Below are 15778 nucleotides of genomic sequence, written 5' to 3' on the forward strand. Positions count from 1 at the left end.
AGATAGCTAGTGGGAAGCAGCCACATAGCACAGGGAGATCAGCTCAGTGGTTTGTGACCACCTAGACGGGTGGGATAGGGAGGTTGGGAGGGAGACACAGAGGGAGGAGATATGGGGATATATGTATATGTATAGCTGATTCACTTTGTTATAAAGCAGAAACTAACACACTATTGTAAAGCAATTATACTCCAATAAAGATGTTAAGAAAAAAAAAAGGGATTTAGCTGTATTACTATAAAACTTCATTTACACAAACAGGCAGCAGGCTGGATTTAGCACACAGAGTGCAGTTCCCAACTCCTGCACTAGAATATTAGCTACATAAAGCCTTTGTTTTGTTCCATTATGTATAAAAAGCATGTAGAACAGTGCCTGGTAAATAGCAGGCACTCAATAAACATTCATATAATACTCTTTGAAAAGAAAAAGGAATCCCCAGTTCTATAATATATCTATTCCATTTAATGTGTATTTCTAGAAAAGAGGGAGGTCATTACAGAAGTACTCAACCTAAGGGTAACTTGTATCTAAAATCTGATCTGCAAATCAAGATTAAACTATGAAGCATGGTTAGTAAAGTCTCTAAAAGAATAATGTACCCATCATCTAACTCAACTACTGTTTTAAAGGACCATAACAGTAAACCTTGTATAAGTAAAAAAAAAAAAAAAAAAAAAAAAAGAGAGAGAGAGTTCCATGTTCAAAATAGAGCCTTTAGGAAAATGTTTTTCTCATTATAATTTCAGTAACAAGAAGGCATCTCTCCTCACTTGTCCCAGAGCCTGAGAATCCCATTAAGAGCAACTTTCATGGCAGACTCTTATGGTTATCATAAACAATCATAGGGACTACAGTGGCAGAGCACCAAAAGATCAGGAATAAACATTCAAATAAGCAATTAAAGAAATAAGGATTTGCTAGACCAGGTAGGATGAAAATAATTTCTTCTTTATTTATGGAATTATATTTCCTTCACCTTTGATCACTCAGCCAAATGGTCTCTTTCTCAAATAAGATGTGGAAATTACAAAGATCCTAAATAGTAGGGTTATTTCTTATATTAAAAAAATAATACTTACAGACTTTCTGATATCTTTTGAAGAGAGATCAATTAATTTCTTGTTCATAGACCATTCTTCATCAGTTTCCATTATGGCTTTCTAAGAAACAGCCATTTGTCAATTAAAAAATAATGCACAAGTAAATACAAAGAGTTTAAAAGTAAAGTAATATGGTGAATTAATTATAAGGTTTAATATACATGTTAGGTTATTAGTTTGAATGACTTTAATTTCTGTTATTTAAAATTGGAATTTCTTGATTTCATACAAGTCTTATCTTTAGCCAAAATAATACTATTTTACTCATTCTTAACTCTTGTACTAACTTTAGCTCACCTTTACATGACAAAAACAATCCTTAGTAAGACCAAGCAACTTAATATTGAACGGAATTTGTGAACATAAAGTTCACAAATTCCTTACTCCATTCATAGACATCTACTCAAATAAATTCATTTTGTTTTATTGTTCTTCTTCCGTATATAAGAACAGTAATTTATGTGCTTTCTGGCAACCAAATACTTGAGCTATTTCTGGCCATAGAAAAAAGGAGTAAAAATGCATGGGAAAAAATACATAGACATGGAATTATAAGACTTTCTAAGCTAATCAATATGACTAGTATTTATGGTAAAGAAATATTTAATAGAAAGAAAAGCCATGGTGATAATTATAAAATAATCTCATTTTTATACATCATTACTAATGAAGTAAATTTTAAAGGTGAAATTAACATTCAAATAAGCATAGTTTAAATACATCAGGTATACTGCTGCTCCCTATTTAAGAGACATGGATTGCTTGTGTTGACATTATAATGTAGCACATTCAATATAAAATTGAAGCTAAATCAAATAAGTACATCTTTAATGGTCATATAAAAGACACAATATAAAAGAAAAGTAGCATACCATTCTGCTAAGAGATGACATTTCTGTCACCCACCATAAGCAACAGTAGCTGCTCTATGTTGTGCCCTATGTACTTCAATACCTATAGTCACAATCTCCTAGGGCTCACTGAGGAAGTACAAGAGGAAAAAAAAAATTGAAGAAAAGCATAATAATCTCTTTCTCAATTGATTCTGTTTAATACAGGACTGACATGGGTTTGGGAATTATCTGGATTGTTTTCCTATACTTTACTAGCATGACTTCAAAGCAAATAATCAGATGGTTTTTAAAAATTTCTATAGGAAAAGTTGATTTTCACCACCTCATCAACCTTAACAGGTTTAATAATCCTTTTTTAAAATAATTCTTTTTATTGGGATTTACAGTCCATATTAATTAAAATTTACCATCCTATATTGTCTAAATGTTGCATTTGCAAGTTTCTATACCACCTCATAAAACATTATCTTCTTCTTTAATTGTACACGTTACTATTTCATATATGGTTCTACATTTACAAATTTATATTAGTCTATAAATTACACTGCACTCAGGCCAGTATCAAACAAACGCTATTTAGTTAAACCTGCTTGAACATTATAATGACACAATTGCTTAAGAACTCTAATCATTTATTACAATGTCCAAAGATGTATGTCAAGGTTAGATTTTAGTTTCTTTTTCAAAGAGCATGATGAGGTATTAAATACTAAAACTTGCAGCAATAACTTGTCTCTGCAATTGTAATTTTTTTTTTTTTTTAGCAATTGTAATTTGTACTGTTTGCATGTAACTATGTTTGGCCCTAAGGAATTTAAATTATAAATTTCTAGAGTCATGACTACAATTTTGACTTGAAAGTATTTCAAGGTAGAACTTGATTTTTCATTTGAGAAATGAAAAATTAAAATTATAAATTACCATTTGATAGTATATTCATACTGATAAGTAAGCATGCTTTTTAAAGGTCAAAATCCCAAATTTCTTCTACAGAAATTTATATAGCAGAATTTTTGTGCTTTACTTCATTTCTTTATATGATATAAAATTTCATAAGTACATAGGAGAAAAAATATCAGAATAAAGATAACTATTCATAAAACCATAATACAGCAAAAAATAAGTATGCCTGTAAAGACTATCCATAAATACCTTAAAATAGATGGGAGCCATATCACCCACTTCCTTTGGGAGAGGAATGCATTCATAAACCATATGATACTGTTTCTTCATGCTCATATTCGTTTCTAAAAAGATACAGTCCAATCCTTTATCTTCAAACATCTTTACCAATGATTTTCTAAACATCTGAAGAGAGGAAATGGCTAGGTAAATAACACACTGAGAGGAGATTCTACTTTCTAAATCTACCACATAATTTCACATAGTTAAGCAATGTGTTTTTTATAACTGAAACGCACTCTGCTCAGTATTATGTATATATTGGAAACAGTGCCAGTAAACTAAAATAAGAAAAGGAAGAGATAAAAATCAAATTTAGGTGGTAAAATATATAGAACTGACAGTAAAATCATAGGAAAACATCCAAAAACCAAAAAAGGTACTCTGAGCAGGTAGCCATCCTTAAATTCAGTAACAGACATGCAGAATTCACTTCCAATTGTTTTTCTATCCTCAAAGTAACTTCATTTGCTGGTTCCCTTCATATGTCTTCTGATCCTTCACTTGCAAATTTTCACTCAGCATAATTCCCTAGAGATTCAACCAGGTTGTTGTTGAGACCCTGCCTAGTTACTGCCATGTGGAGATAGAAGTTCAGGTTTTCCATTCAAGCCTCTGTTGACACCCAAAAATAAGAAAGCCTACAAATTACTGCTGGGTAGGGGTTGGGAGTTCTGGGTTCCGACCAGGCCTCCTCTGATCACTTATTATTGATCACTCATCACTATTCTATTTTCCACTCATTTTATAAAATAAGAACAAGTAGGAAAAAAAATCGAATAATTATAATTTGAGGTAAAGTAAAAAGGTACCTAGTAAGCAACAGATACAGGATTCGCTCTACATTTCTAACCACAGCTATATATATAAGCTCAGCATTTTTTAAAATAAAAAAATAGTAAACAATGTTTAAACTCTACAATGTTACCTTATAGTTACTTTACTTTCTAAATCTACCACATAATTTCACATAGTTAAGCAACATATTTTTTTTAACTGAAACTCACTCTGCTCAGTATTATGTATATATTGGAAACAGTTCCAGTAAACTAAAATAAGAAAAGGAAGAGATAAAATCACATTTAGGTGGTAAAATTTAGGTTTAACTGCTGGATGACTGTTCTAGAGTCTATCTGGATAATAGCGAAGAAGACAGACTTAAGATGTCATGGATTATAAATGAAAACTCAAAAGTACTAAATTAGTGATACAAGAATAGTTCAATATTATAAAATATATAAACATCATACTTATAGCCTCGAGGACACATATACACTTTTAAGTACTTCATATATATATATATATATATATATATAATACTTTAATTTAAAAATATGAGTTTAATGGTATAATTTGAGGTTATCAACTCCATTAAAGCAGGATTTCCCCAAGTTCAATACAACAAATACAATATACATAGTTAAATAATATGCATTCTTTAAAATTTATATGAAAACTAAACAATGAAGAAAGTGTTTTAGTTCATTATCATAAGATACCAAAACTATTTTATGCTTCACAGAGATGTAGAGATCTCATGTTACAGGGGCGAAATAAAATTCCCGTATTACTAGTAGAAAACACTTCATCCTTCAGGTAATCACTATTTTCCACGTTTCTAAACTATGATTACTCACCTAATTGCAATTCCTCATTTAGTTAACACATCTGGACTTATATTCCTTACAATATATTTAAGTAACCTATACTAGAGTGTTACGATTCTTACACATTACAAACCACATTACAAAAAACTCAGATAAACACACGTAAAGGAATTTAAAATAAATATTAAAGTATTTTCATTAAAGATACCAAAGCTATTTAGGGCTGATGATATAATATTAATACTATAATTTATTCAAATTTTCTAAATAGAACATGTCTAAAGATAGGATTAACCTAAGATAAATGTTATGCGATAGTACAGAACATACACATTTAATTCTACACCCTTCATGAAGTGACCCCTCAAAAATGACATTAAGATAATTTTCAAAACAGCATAAAGCTATTAGAACAAAGAAAATATGCTAAAAATCAGATCACCCCATATTATCTGACTTAAACACTAGAAAGCTGGTTCACAGTTGGGTGATATAGGAGGAGGCAGTTTAGCAGGAATGGTAAAGAAGAAACCCATGCTACACTGCAGAATCCTCAAAAGGCTCAGGAATTGGCAGCACCAAGGAATTATGGAACTAGAGGTGAAGTTGTAATGAAAAACAGATGGCACAGATGAAAGTCTTTTGAAAAAAAATAACTAACACACCGGATCCCCTCCTCCACACCAGCAGAACACTATAGGATAAACTTCTGGAGAAGGCAAACAACAAAGTTGCTGGGCTAGGAAAACCAGACACAGTTGAGAGTATACAGTCTGAAAACAGGGGCATCATAAAAAATGTTACTTAGTGTTCTTAAATGTTTGACATTCTGCCACACCAGCCTTCTTTCCCAACTCAGCTCCCAGAACACTGGAAAGCAGACATAGATGCTCTAGGCAAGAGACTGAAAGAGTGTTTTCTGGAGAGTCTGACTAGCCCCAAGAAAAAGACCCAATGGTACTAACACTGGAAGTTTTCCACTGAAATGGCCCCACAGTGAAGCCCACTGTAGATAAGCATCAACGACCCCACCACCATACCGCTAATTTGAGATATTTAAAAAATGGACCTACAGTATCTGACTATAACGTATGTTCAAGTTCATTTGTCAAACTGATAAGAATAAACTTAAAGGGGAACAAGTTTCACTATATATTTAGTAAAACTAAAAATTTAGATATTATCATTAGAAATCTGTGATTATTCCCACATGCTCTGCTGAATATCTTTGTATATTCTACTAAATACAAGGTCTAAAATTAAATTTAAATGTTACTAGAGGATGGTGATAAAAATTACTTGAAGGAAGTGGTCCCTGAATTTGCAAACATAATTTTTTGCTAAGTCAAGTCATTTTTAACATATATTCTCTAAAAGAGGTGAATGACCATAAGGGTATTAACCAGGGCATAATTAATTTGAGTTTTTGTACATATTTGAAAGTAAAAACAAAAATCAAAAAAAGTACATTTCTTTAAATAAGCTAGAATTCAGATATTTTCTTCATTCACTATCATAGAGTAATTTACCCCTTCTAACAACTTCTTTCTATCACAAAAGAGAGCTATAATGCCATTATTTACATAAAACAATTTGGCTTCTCCCTCACTCAATTTTCTATAATGCATCTGGCTTACAAAATCTGCTAAACCATAATGTAACCTATACTAGTATATACCACACCTTTGGGCAGAATTAATGAGTGATTTTATCTCTGCATTTCTCACAACACCTGCATTATCATACATTCATGCACTCAGTATCTACTGAACTGAATAAATTTCTTCTTTATCCAACTCGGTGTTTTTCATCAAGTAACTTAATTTCTTCTTTTTTTTTTTTGGCGGTAAGCGGGCCTCTCACTGCCGTGGCCTCTCCCGCCGCGGAGCACAGGCTCCGGACGCGCAGGCCCAGCGGCCATGGCTCACGGGCCCAGCTGCTGCACGGCACGTGGGATCCTCCCGGACCGGGACACGAACCCGCGCTCCCCCCGCATTGGCAGGCGGACTCCCAACCACTGCGCCACCAGGGAAGCCCAAGTAACTTAATTTCTTACAAAAACATATAACATACATACTAGATTCCTGTATAACTTAAAATCTTTTTGGCACTTTATTTTTGCTCTAAGTTAAATCAGTTTTGCATGTATACATTTTTAGAAAGCATTCCAGAAAAGTCCCCAAATAATTCTCAAAACCAAATCTGCCACACTTTCCACTTTAAATTATTTACTGCACTGGAATCCACTATTAGAAAAAGAAAAATTTTTTTCACATCAAATACACTTATCCACACTTTTACCCTTGCTGGGCCACAGATGCATTAAAATAGTCTGCCCTTTAACTTTCACAGCATAAACTAAAAGATTTCAGGGAGTTAAAAGACGGAATTTCATGAAATACAGTCAAAATATCTCCTCTCTTGGTATCTTTATCAGCATGATACAAAGACTAGTATTAGTCTCTTTAGAAGTCTTAAAATTTTCGTCTTTTCTAACTAGGGGTTCCTATAACCCCTATTCACCCTATTCACTTGTCAGTCATTAGAAAAACAGGACCTGCCTCCCTTCCTTCCTTCCTTCTCTCTCTCTCTCTCTCTTTTTCTCCCTTCCTTCCTTCCTTCCTTCCTTCCTCCCTCCCTCCCTCCCTTTCTCTCTCTCTCTCTCTATTTTGGTCATTATAAGGTCTTGCAATTCAGCAGCAATTTCACCCACGTTGTGCCTTTCAATTTCTTGAAGAATCAGACACAGACACAGACATTCATTCACACACACACACACACACACACACACACACACACACACACACACACACACACAATCCCTGAATCCAAAAGGCTATAAGGGAAAAGTATGGAAATTAAAGCTGGTAACAAAATCATGACAAAACATAGCAGCAGAAAAGGTCAATGCCATTATAGGAAAATATGACAATTGCTAAATGTAAACCACTAAGTTCCAAAAATTATTTTTTATTATCTGAAAACATCTTTCCTTTGGCTGTAATTTATTAGCTTACTGTGGTAAGAATGATTATTTCATGTTCCACGAAAGCAAATATTAGAAATCTTACATTGATTTCTTTTAAAGTAAAAATAATTATTACTTGATCATAGTTTATTTAGTAGACAAAAGCTTTCAGTTGTATACCTGGAACTAATATATTATATGACAATTATACCTCAATAAAAATTTTTATTTAAAGCTTTCAATAAAGTAAAAAGGTAGTGAGTGGTGAAAACATCATGACCCACAGTTATACACAACTATGGAAATGTATACTTGTTTAAATTCAGAAAGTAAAATCATTGAATGAAGGCATAAAACTTGTTAGAATTTATCACAATAGTGTGTAAAAACTGCTCTTGATCATTACAATGATCATGAGCATTATCATGCTGACCTGAATTTCCTCCCAGATGTCTTCATCCAATAAGGTAGCTGCTCTATAGTGCTGCAAAGGGACTATCAAGCAGTGCCCTTCAGTAAGAGATCGTAAGTTGGGTAAACATAAATAAACCTATGGGAAAAAAGATGCAAAGGCGAAATGTTATTGCTATTCTCAGTTCTGAAAGATGAGCCCCTCATAGGTTAACATGGCTAACAGTTAATAAAATAAACCTGCTCATAAGTAATATATTATAGTTTAATATTTTAAAGATATTCACTATTTAAAAATTTAAAATCCATGAAGATATCTTTCAATAATCAGAAACTTATTGCATAAGTCTCAATTTTGACTGCTATACCTCAAAGATTAAGCTTACCAAAGGGTAGAATGAATGACACTTTATCCTTCACCTGAGAAAGCTATATGCCTTCAAAGCCCTTGAAACAGCACAAATTTTGCAAGAATAAAAGAAATACATGACCTGGTAGTGATACGAAAGTTAAACTGATGCCTGTTAATCAGGTCTTCCTTCCCTCATTGGCTGGGAAAAGAGAAATAACCTCTGTATGGCTTTACAGCACTGGTTAAGTTCTATTTATTTACATACATGTATTACCTACAAGCTGGTACTATTTTTTCATTTTACACAAACTGTCTAAAAACAAAAAAGGTCAATTAGTATATATGTAGAGAGGAAAAGGTGTTTATAAGAACCATAAATATTCTTCAACGAGGCTTGATCCTATTTTCTATAATTTTTTGCTAGGTTTTAGCTAGAAAAATTTTATGTAAGAGAATTAATGAATTAATAAATTTATTTATTAATTGCTTTACAAAATTATGCAAATTTTTAAAACTTCACTGTAAGAGGAGAAACTAGGAGTATGTGTGGATATGGCTATCTACTTAAATTTACAGTTAAACCCCCAAAATATTCACAATTAAAAACAATATCAGGAATAAGCACTGAAGAGGTGGCCAAGACGTTGGACTAGGAAGACCCTGAGCTCACCTCCTCCCACAGGCACAACAAAATTACAACTAATTACAGAGCAACTACCTGTAAGAACAACCTGAAGACCAGCAGAAAAGATACTCCACAACTAAAGACATAAAGAAGGAACCACAATGAGACAGGCAACAGCGCTGGAGATGCACTTTAGTCAGGACCTACACCCCCAGGTCAGCAACCCACAAACCAGAGGAATATTACAATTATAGAGGTCCTCCACAAGAAGCAAGGAGTGTGAACCCCACACTGGGCTCCCAGGCAGGGGACCTGCACCATGAAGATGAGCTCCCAGAATGTCTGGCTTTGAAGGCCTGCAAGGTTTGCATATGGGAGAGATCCCAAGGGCAATAGGAAATAGGGACTCCATTCTTAAAGGTTGTCTGCAAAATCTCACATGCTCTGAGTCCTAGCACAGAGGCACTAGTTTGAAAGTAGCCTGTTTCAGACCCACTTGCTGCTCTTGGAGAGCCTCCGAGACAGGCAGGAAGCAACTGGGACTCCCCCTGGGGACAGAAAAGCTGGCAGCAGCCATTTTTGGCAGCTCATTCTACCTCAATAACACCAGCACTGGCAAGCACCATTTCAGAATCCTCCCTCTAGCTTATTAGTGCCAAGGACCAGGCCTGTCCTCCAGCAAGCTGGCATCAGCCCTGAGCCCTGCTAGGCATGCAATGAACCACTTGAGAACCCTACCCCACCGACCAGCAGACGGCAGCAGCCCCACATCCCATAGGTTGAAACACACAACCACGAGAAAAGCCCACCCTGCACTCCAGCAGGCCTGCAAGTTGTGCCAAGAGGCACCACAGCCAACTAAGCTGGGGTTCAGCCCCACATACCAGCTGCCCAATGGAAGTTGACCCTACTGCAACAGAAGGGTACATGCAGTCCATATAGGGGGCACCCCTAGGAATAGGGCTCTGGTGACCAAAGGGGTGCATGCTGCCAGGCTCCAAAGGATGTCTCTTATATAAGGCTACTTCTGAAGATGGGGAGAAGTAACTGACATACTTAACACTGAGTGAAAAAACACAGAATTGGGTAAAATGAGGAGATGAAGGAAATGTTCCAAGTGAAGGAACAAGACATAACCTCAGGAAAAAAAAAAAAGAAAAGCAACTAAACAAAGATAAGCAATTGACCCAATAAAGAATTCAAGATAATGATCATAAATATGTTAACTGAACTTGGGAGAAAAAGGGATGAACACATTGACAATTTCAAAAAAGAGTTAGAAAATACAAAGAAGAACCAAAGAGAACTATAGAATACAAGAACTAAAAGAAAAATATATACTAGAACAAAACAACAGTAGATTGATTCAGAGGAACTGATACAGAGGAACTGATCAGAGATCTGGAAGATCTGGAAGACAGAGTAGTGGAAATCACTCAAGCTGAACAACAACAAAAAAAAGGGTTTTAAAAATGAGGACAAATTGAGAAAGACCTCTGAGACAACATCAAGCATACTAATATTCACATTATAGGGGTCCCAGAAGGAGCAGAGAAAGAAAAAGGGGTAGAAAATGTATTCAATGAAATTATGGCTGAAAATTTCCCTAACCTTAAGAAGGAAACAGATATAGGTACAGGAAGCTATGGAGACTTCCAAACAAGATGAACCCAATGTGTCTACACCATGACACATTATACTTAAAATTGCAAAAATTAAAGACGAAGAGAGAATCTTAAGAGCAGCAAGAGAAAAGCAACTAGTTACATATAAGGTAACTCCCATAAGGCTATCAGCTGACTTTTCAGCAGAAATTGCAGGCCAGAAGGGAAGGGCATGATATCTTTAAAGTGATGAAAAGAAAAAACCTACAACCAACAATACTCTACTTGGCGATGTCATCATTCAGGTCTGAAGGAGAGTTAAAGCATTTTAAAGATAAGCAAAAGCTGAAAGAGTTCAGCACTAAACTGGCTTTACAAGAAATGATAAAAAGACTTCTCTAAGGAGAAAAGAAAAGGCCATACTAGAAGTAAGAAAATTATGGAAAGAAAAGTCTCACTGGGAAAGGCAAACATACATTAAAGGTAGTAGATCAACCACTTACAAATAGGAAGGTTAAGAGATAAAAGTAAAAAAATTATCCATACCTGCAATAAGTAGTTAAGGGATACACAAAACAGAAAGATGTAAAATATGACAACAAAAACATTAAATGTTGGGGGGAGGGCAGTAAAATGTAGTGTGGTTAGAATGAGTATAAACTTAACAGATCATTAATTTAAAATAAAGATTATATATATATATGCAAATATGTATGTTGCTACATATGAACATCATGGTAACTAAAAAAATCAAAAACCAGTAATAGATACACAAAAAAGAAAAAGAAATCCAAATGTAACACTAAAGACAGTCATCAAATCACAAGGAAAGAGAGCAAAAGGAGAAGAAAGGAATGAAGAAGAACTATAAAAACAACAGGAATACAATTAACAAAATAGCAACAAAGACACAGAGCAACTAATTTGGTAAAAAAAAACAAGAATGATACATATGCTGCTTCCAAGAGATTCACTTCAGATCTAAAGACATACATACTGAAAATGAGGAAACAAAAAATTGTATTTGATGCAACACGATACACCACATAAAAAAACTGAAGAGTATAAATCATATGATCATCTCCATAAATGCAGAAAAAGCTTTAGACAAAATTCAAGACCCATTTATAACAAAAACTCAACAAAGTGGGTATACAGAGAACATACACCAATATAATACAGCCATACATGAAAAACTCACAGCCAACATTATACTCAACAGTGGAAAGCTGAAAGCATTTCCTCTAAGATCAGGAATAAAAAGGATGCCCACTCTCACCATCTGTGTTTAGCGACAGCAGAGAAGAAAAAGACAAAAAAAAGACTGCAAATTAAAAAGAAGTAAAACTGTCACTGTTTGCAGATGACATGATACTATACATATCAAATCCTAAAGATGCTACAAAAAACTACTATAACAAATAAATGAATTCAGTAAAGTTTCAGGATAAAAGATTAATATACAGAAATCTATTGTTTTTCTATATATTAATAATAAATTATCAGAAAAGGCAAGAAATCAAATCCCATATAAAATTGCATCAAAAAGAAGAAAACACCTAGAAATAAACTTAACTAATCATGTGAAAGACCTATACTCTGAAAACTATAAGACACTAATGAAGGGAACTGATGATACAAAGAAATGGAGAGATATCCTGTGTTCATGGATTGGAAGAAATAACACGGTTAAAATGTCCATATTACTCAAAGCAATCTACAAGTTTAATGCAACCCATATTAAAATAACCATGATATTTTTCACAGAATAAAAGATCCTGAATAGCTAAAGCAATCTTAAGAAAAAAAGAACAAACTGTAGGTATCACACTCCCTGAGTTCAGCTGATACTACAAAGCTACAGTAAAATCACAACAGTATGGTACTGGCACAAAAACAGACACAGAGATCAATTAAGTAGAACAGAAAGCCCAGGAATAAACTCATGAACCTATGGTCAATTAATCTATGGCAAAGGAGGCAAGAATATACAAAGGAAAAGACAGTCTCCTCAATAAGGGGTGCTGGGAAAACTGACCAGCTACATGTAAAAGAATAAAATTAGAACAGTTTCTCACACCATATGCAAAAATTAACTCATAAAACTCCTAGAAGAACACTATAGGCAGAACACTCTGTGACAAAAATCATGGTGTTATGTTTTCACATCAGTCTCCTAAGGCAAAAGAAACAAAATAAAAAATAAACAAATGGGACCTAATTAAACTTAAAAGCTTTTGCACAGCAAAAGACACCATGCACAAAATGAAAAGACAACCTACTGAATGGGAGAAAATATTTGCAAATCATATGACCAATAAGGGGTTAACATCCAAAATATATAAACAGCTCATAAAATTCAATATCAAAAAACCAAATAACCCAATTGAAAAATGGGCAGAAACTAGAATAGATATTTTTCCGAGGAAGATATACAGATGGCTAATAGGCACATGAAAAGTTGCTCAACATTTCTAACCATCAGAGAAATGCAAATCAAAGCCAAAGATATTACCTCACATCTGTGAGAATGGCTATCATCAAAAAGTCTATAAATAACAAATGTTGACAAGGATGTGGAGAAAAGGAAACCCTGTACACTGTTGCTGGGAATGTAAATTGGAAGTCACTACAGAAGACAGTATGGAGGTTCCTCAAAAAACTAAATATAGAACTATCATACGATCCAGCAGTTCCCCTCCCAGGTATACATCTGAAGAAAATGAAAACAATAATTGAAAAGACACATCACCCCAATGTTCACAGCAGTATTATTTACAATAGCCATGATATGGAAGCAACCTAAGTGTCCATCAACAGATGAATAGATAAAGAAGATGTAATACACACACACACACACACACACACACACACACACAAACAATGGAATATTACTCAGCCATAGTAAAAGAATGAATTCTGCCAATTGTAACAATGTGGATGGATCTAAGAGGTATAATGCTTAGTGAAGTAAGTCAGACAAAGAAATACAAACACTGTATGTTATCACTTATATGTGGAATCAAAAAAAATAAAATAAGCAAATGAATAAAATAAAACAAATACAGAGAACAAGCTAGTGGTTACCAGTGGAGCGAGGGGTGGGGGAGGGGAAAATAAGCATAGGGGTTTAAGAGATACAAACTTCTATGTATAAAATAAATAAGCAACAAGGCTATATTGTACAGCACAGGGACATATAGCTATTATTTTGTAATAACTTTAAATGGAGTATAATCTATATAAATACTGAATCACTATGTTATAAACCTGGAACTAACATAATATTGTAAATCAACTATATTTCAATTAAAAAATAAAAAATAAATAAAAGAAAAAGAAAAGGAAGCCAACTCTTGCCACTTGTATTTAGCCACAGCAATCAGACAAGTAAAAGAAATAAAAGGAATCTAAACTGGAAAGGAAGAAGTAAAACTCACTGCAGATGACATGATACTATATATAGAAAGTCCTCAAGATGCTACCAAAAATACTATTAGAACTAATAAGTGAATTCAGTAAAGTTGCAGGATACAAAATTAATACACAGAAGTCTGTGGCATTTTTATACACTAATAACAAACAATCAGAAAGAAAAAATTAAGAAATCAGTCTCATTTACAGTTGCATCAAAAAGAACAAAATACCTACAAATAAATCTTACCAAGAAGGTAAACAAATTGTACTCTGAAAAGTATAAGACATTGATGAAAGAAAATGAAGATGACAAAAATAAATGGAAAGAAATTCTGTGTTCATAGACTGGAAGAAGTAATATCGTTTAAAATGACCATACTACCCAAGGCAACCTGGAGATTCAATGCAATCCCTATCAAAATACCATTGGCATATTTCACAGAACTAGAACAAATAATTCTAAAGTTTGTATAAAAATACAAAATACCCTGAACAGCCAAAACAATCTTGAGAAAGATGAACAAAGTTGGAGGTATCACACTTCCTGATTTCAAATTATACTACAAAGCTATAGTAATCAAAACAGAATGGTACTGGCATTAAAAACAGACACATAGATCAATGAAACAGAATAGAGAGCCCAGAAATAAACCCATGCTTACATGTTCAGTTAATCTACAACAAAAGAAGCAAGAATATACAAAAGAGAAAAGATAGCCTCTTCAATAAATGGTGTTGGGAAAACTGGATAGGTACATGCAAAAGAATCAATCTAGACTACTTTCTCACACCATATTAAAAAAATTCAAAGTGGATTAAAGATTTAAATGTAAGACCTGAAACCAGAAAACTTCTAGAGAAAACTATAGGTAGTACACTCTTTGAAATTGATCTTAGCAACATTTTTTTGCATATGTCTCCTCGAGTAAGGGAAACAGAAGCAAAAATAAATAAATGGGATTACGTCAAACTAAAAAGCTTTTACATAGTGAAAGAAATCATCAACAAAATGAAAAGGCAGCCTACTGAATGGGAGAAAATACTTGCAAATGATAGATAAGGGGTTAATATCCAAAATATACAAAAGAAGTCATATAACTCAAGACCAAAAAAACAACTGATTAAAAAATGGGCAGAGGACCAAACAGAAATTTTTCCAAAGAAGATATACAGATGGCCAACAGACACATGAAAAGATGCTCAATATCACTAACAATGAGGGAAGTGCAAATCAAAACCACAATGAGATGCCACCTCATACCTGGCAGAATGGCTATCATCAAAAAAACAAATAACAAGTGTTGGTGAGGATGTGGACAAGAGGTGACCCTGCTACACTGTTGGTGGGAATATAAATTGGTGAAGGCACTATGGAACACAGTGTGGAGCTTCCTCAAAAAATTAAAAATAAAACTGCCATATGATCCAGCAATTTCACTTCTGAGTATTTACCTAAAAAAAACAGAACACTAATTCAAAAAGATATATGCATATCAACGTTCATTGCAGCATTATTTACAATAGCCAAGATACAGAAGAAACCTAAGTGTTCTTCAATAGACGAATGGATAAAGGAGATACGGTATATATCTCTGTGTGTGTGTGTGTGTGTGTGTGTGTGTGTGTGTGTATATATATGTACCATATATACAATG

The 15778-nt window shown here is 33.8% G+C and overlaps 1 protein-coding gene across 1 annotated transcript in view; it reads right to left on the bottom strand.

Moving 5' to 3' along the window:
- Positions 1–15778, bottom strand: part of CWF19L2 (CWF19 like cell cycle control factor 2) — a 195461-nt gene that overhangs the window by 23397 nt on the left and 156286 nt on the right. The window contains exons 14-16 of the mRNA XM_082845542.1: positions 8148–8264; positions 3110–3265; positions 1083–1163 (exon numbers count right to left, since the gene is read on the bottom strand). Coding sequence (XP_082701668.1) covers positions 1083–1163; positions 3110–3265; positions 8148–8264 — 354 coding nt within the window. The remainder of the gene's footprint in view (positions 1–1082; positions 1164–3109; positions 3266–8147; positions 8265–15778) is intronic.

This window comes from Leucopleurus acutus (assembly GCF_964270905.1).
Source record: "Leucopleurus acutus genome assembly, chromosome: 8".
NCBI lineage: Eukaryota > Metazoa > Chordata > Mammalia > Artiodactyla > Delphinidae > Leucopleurus > Leucopleurus acutus.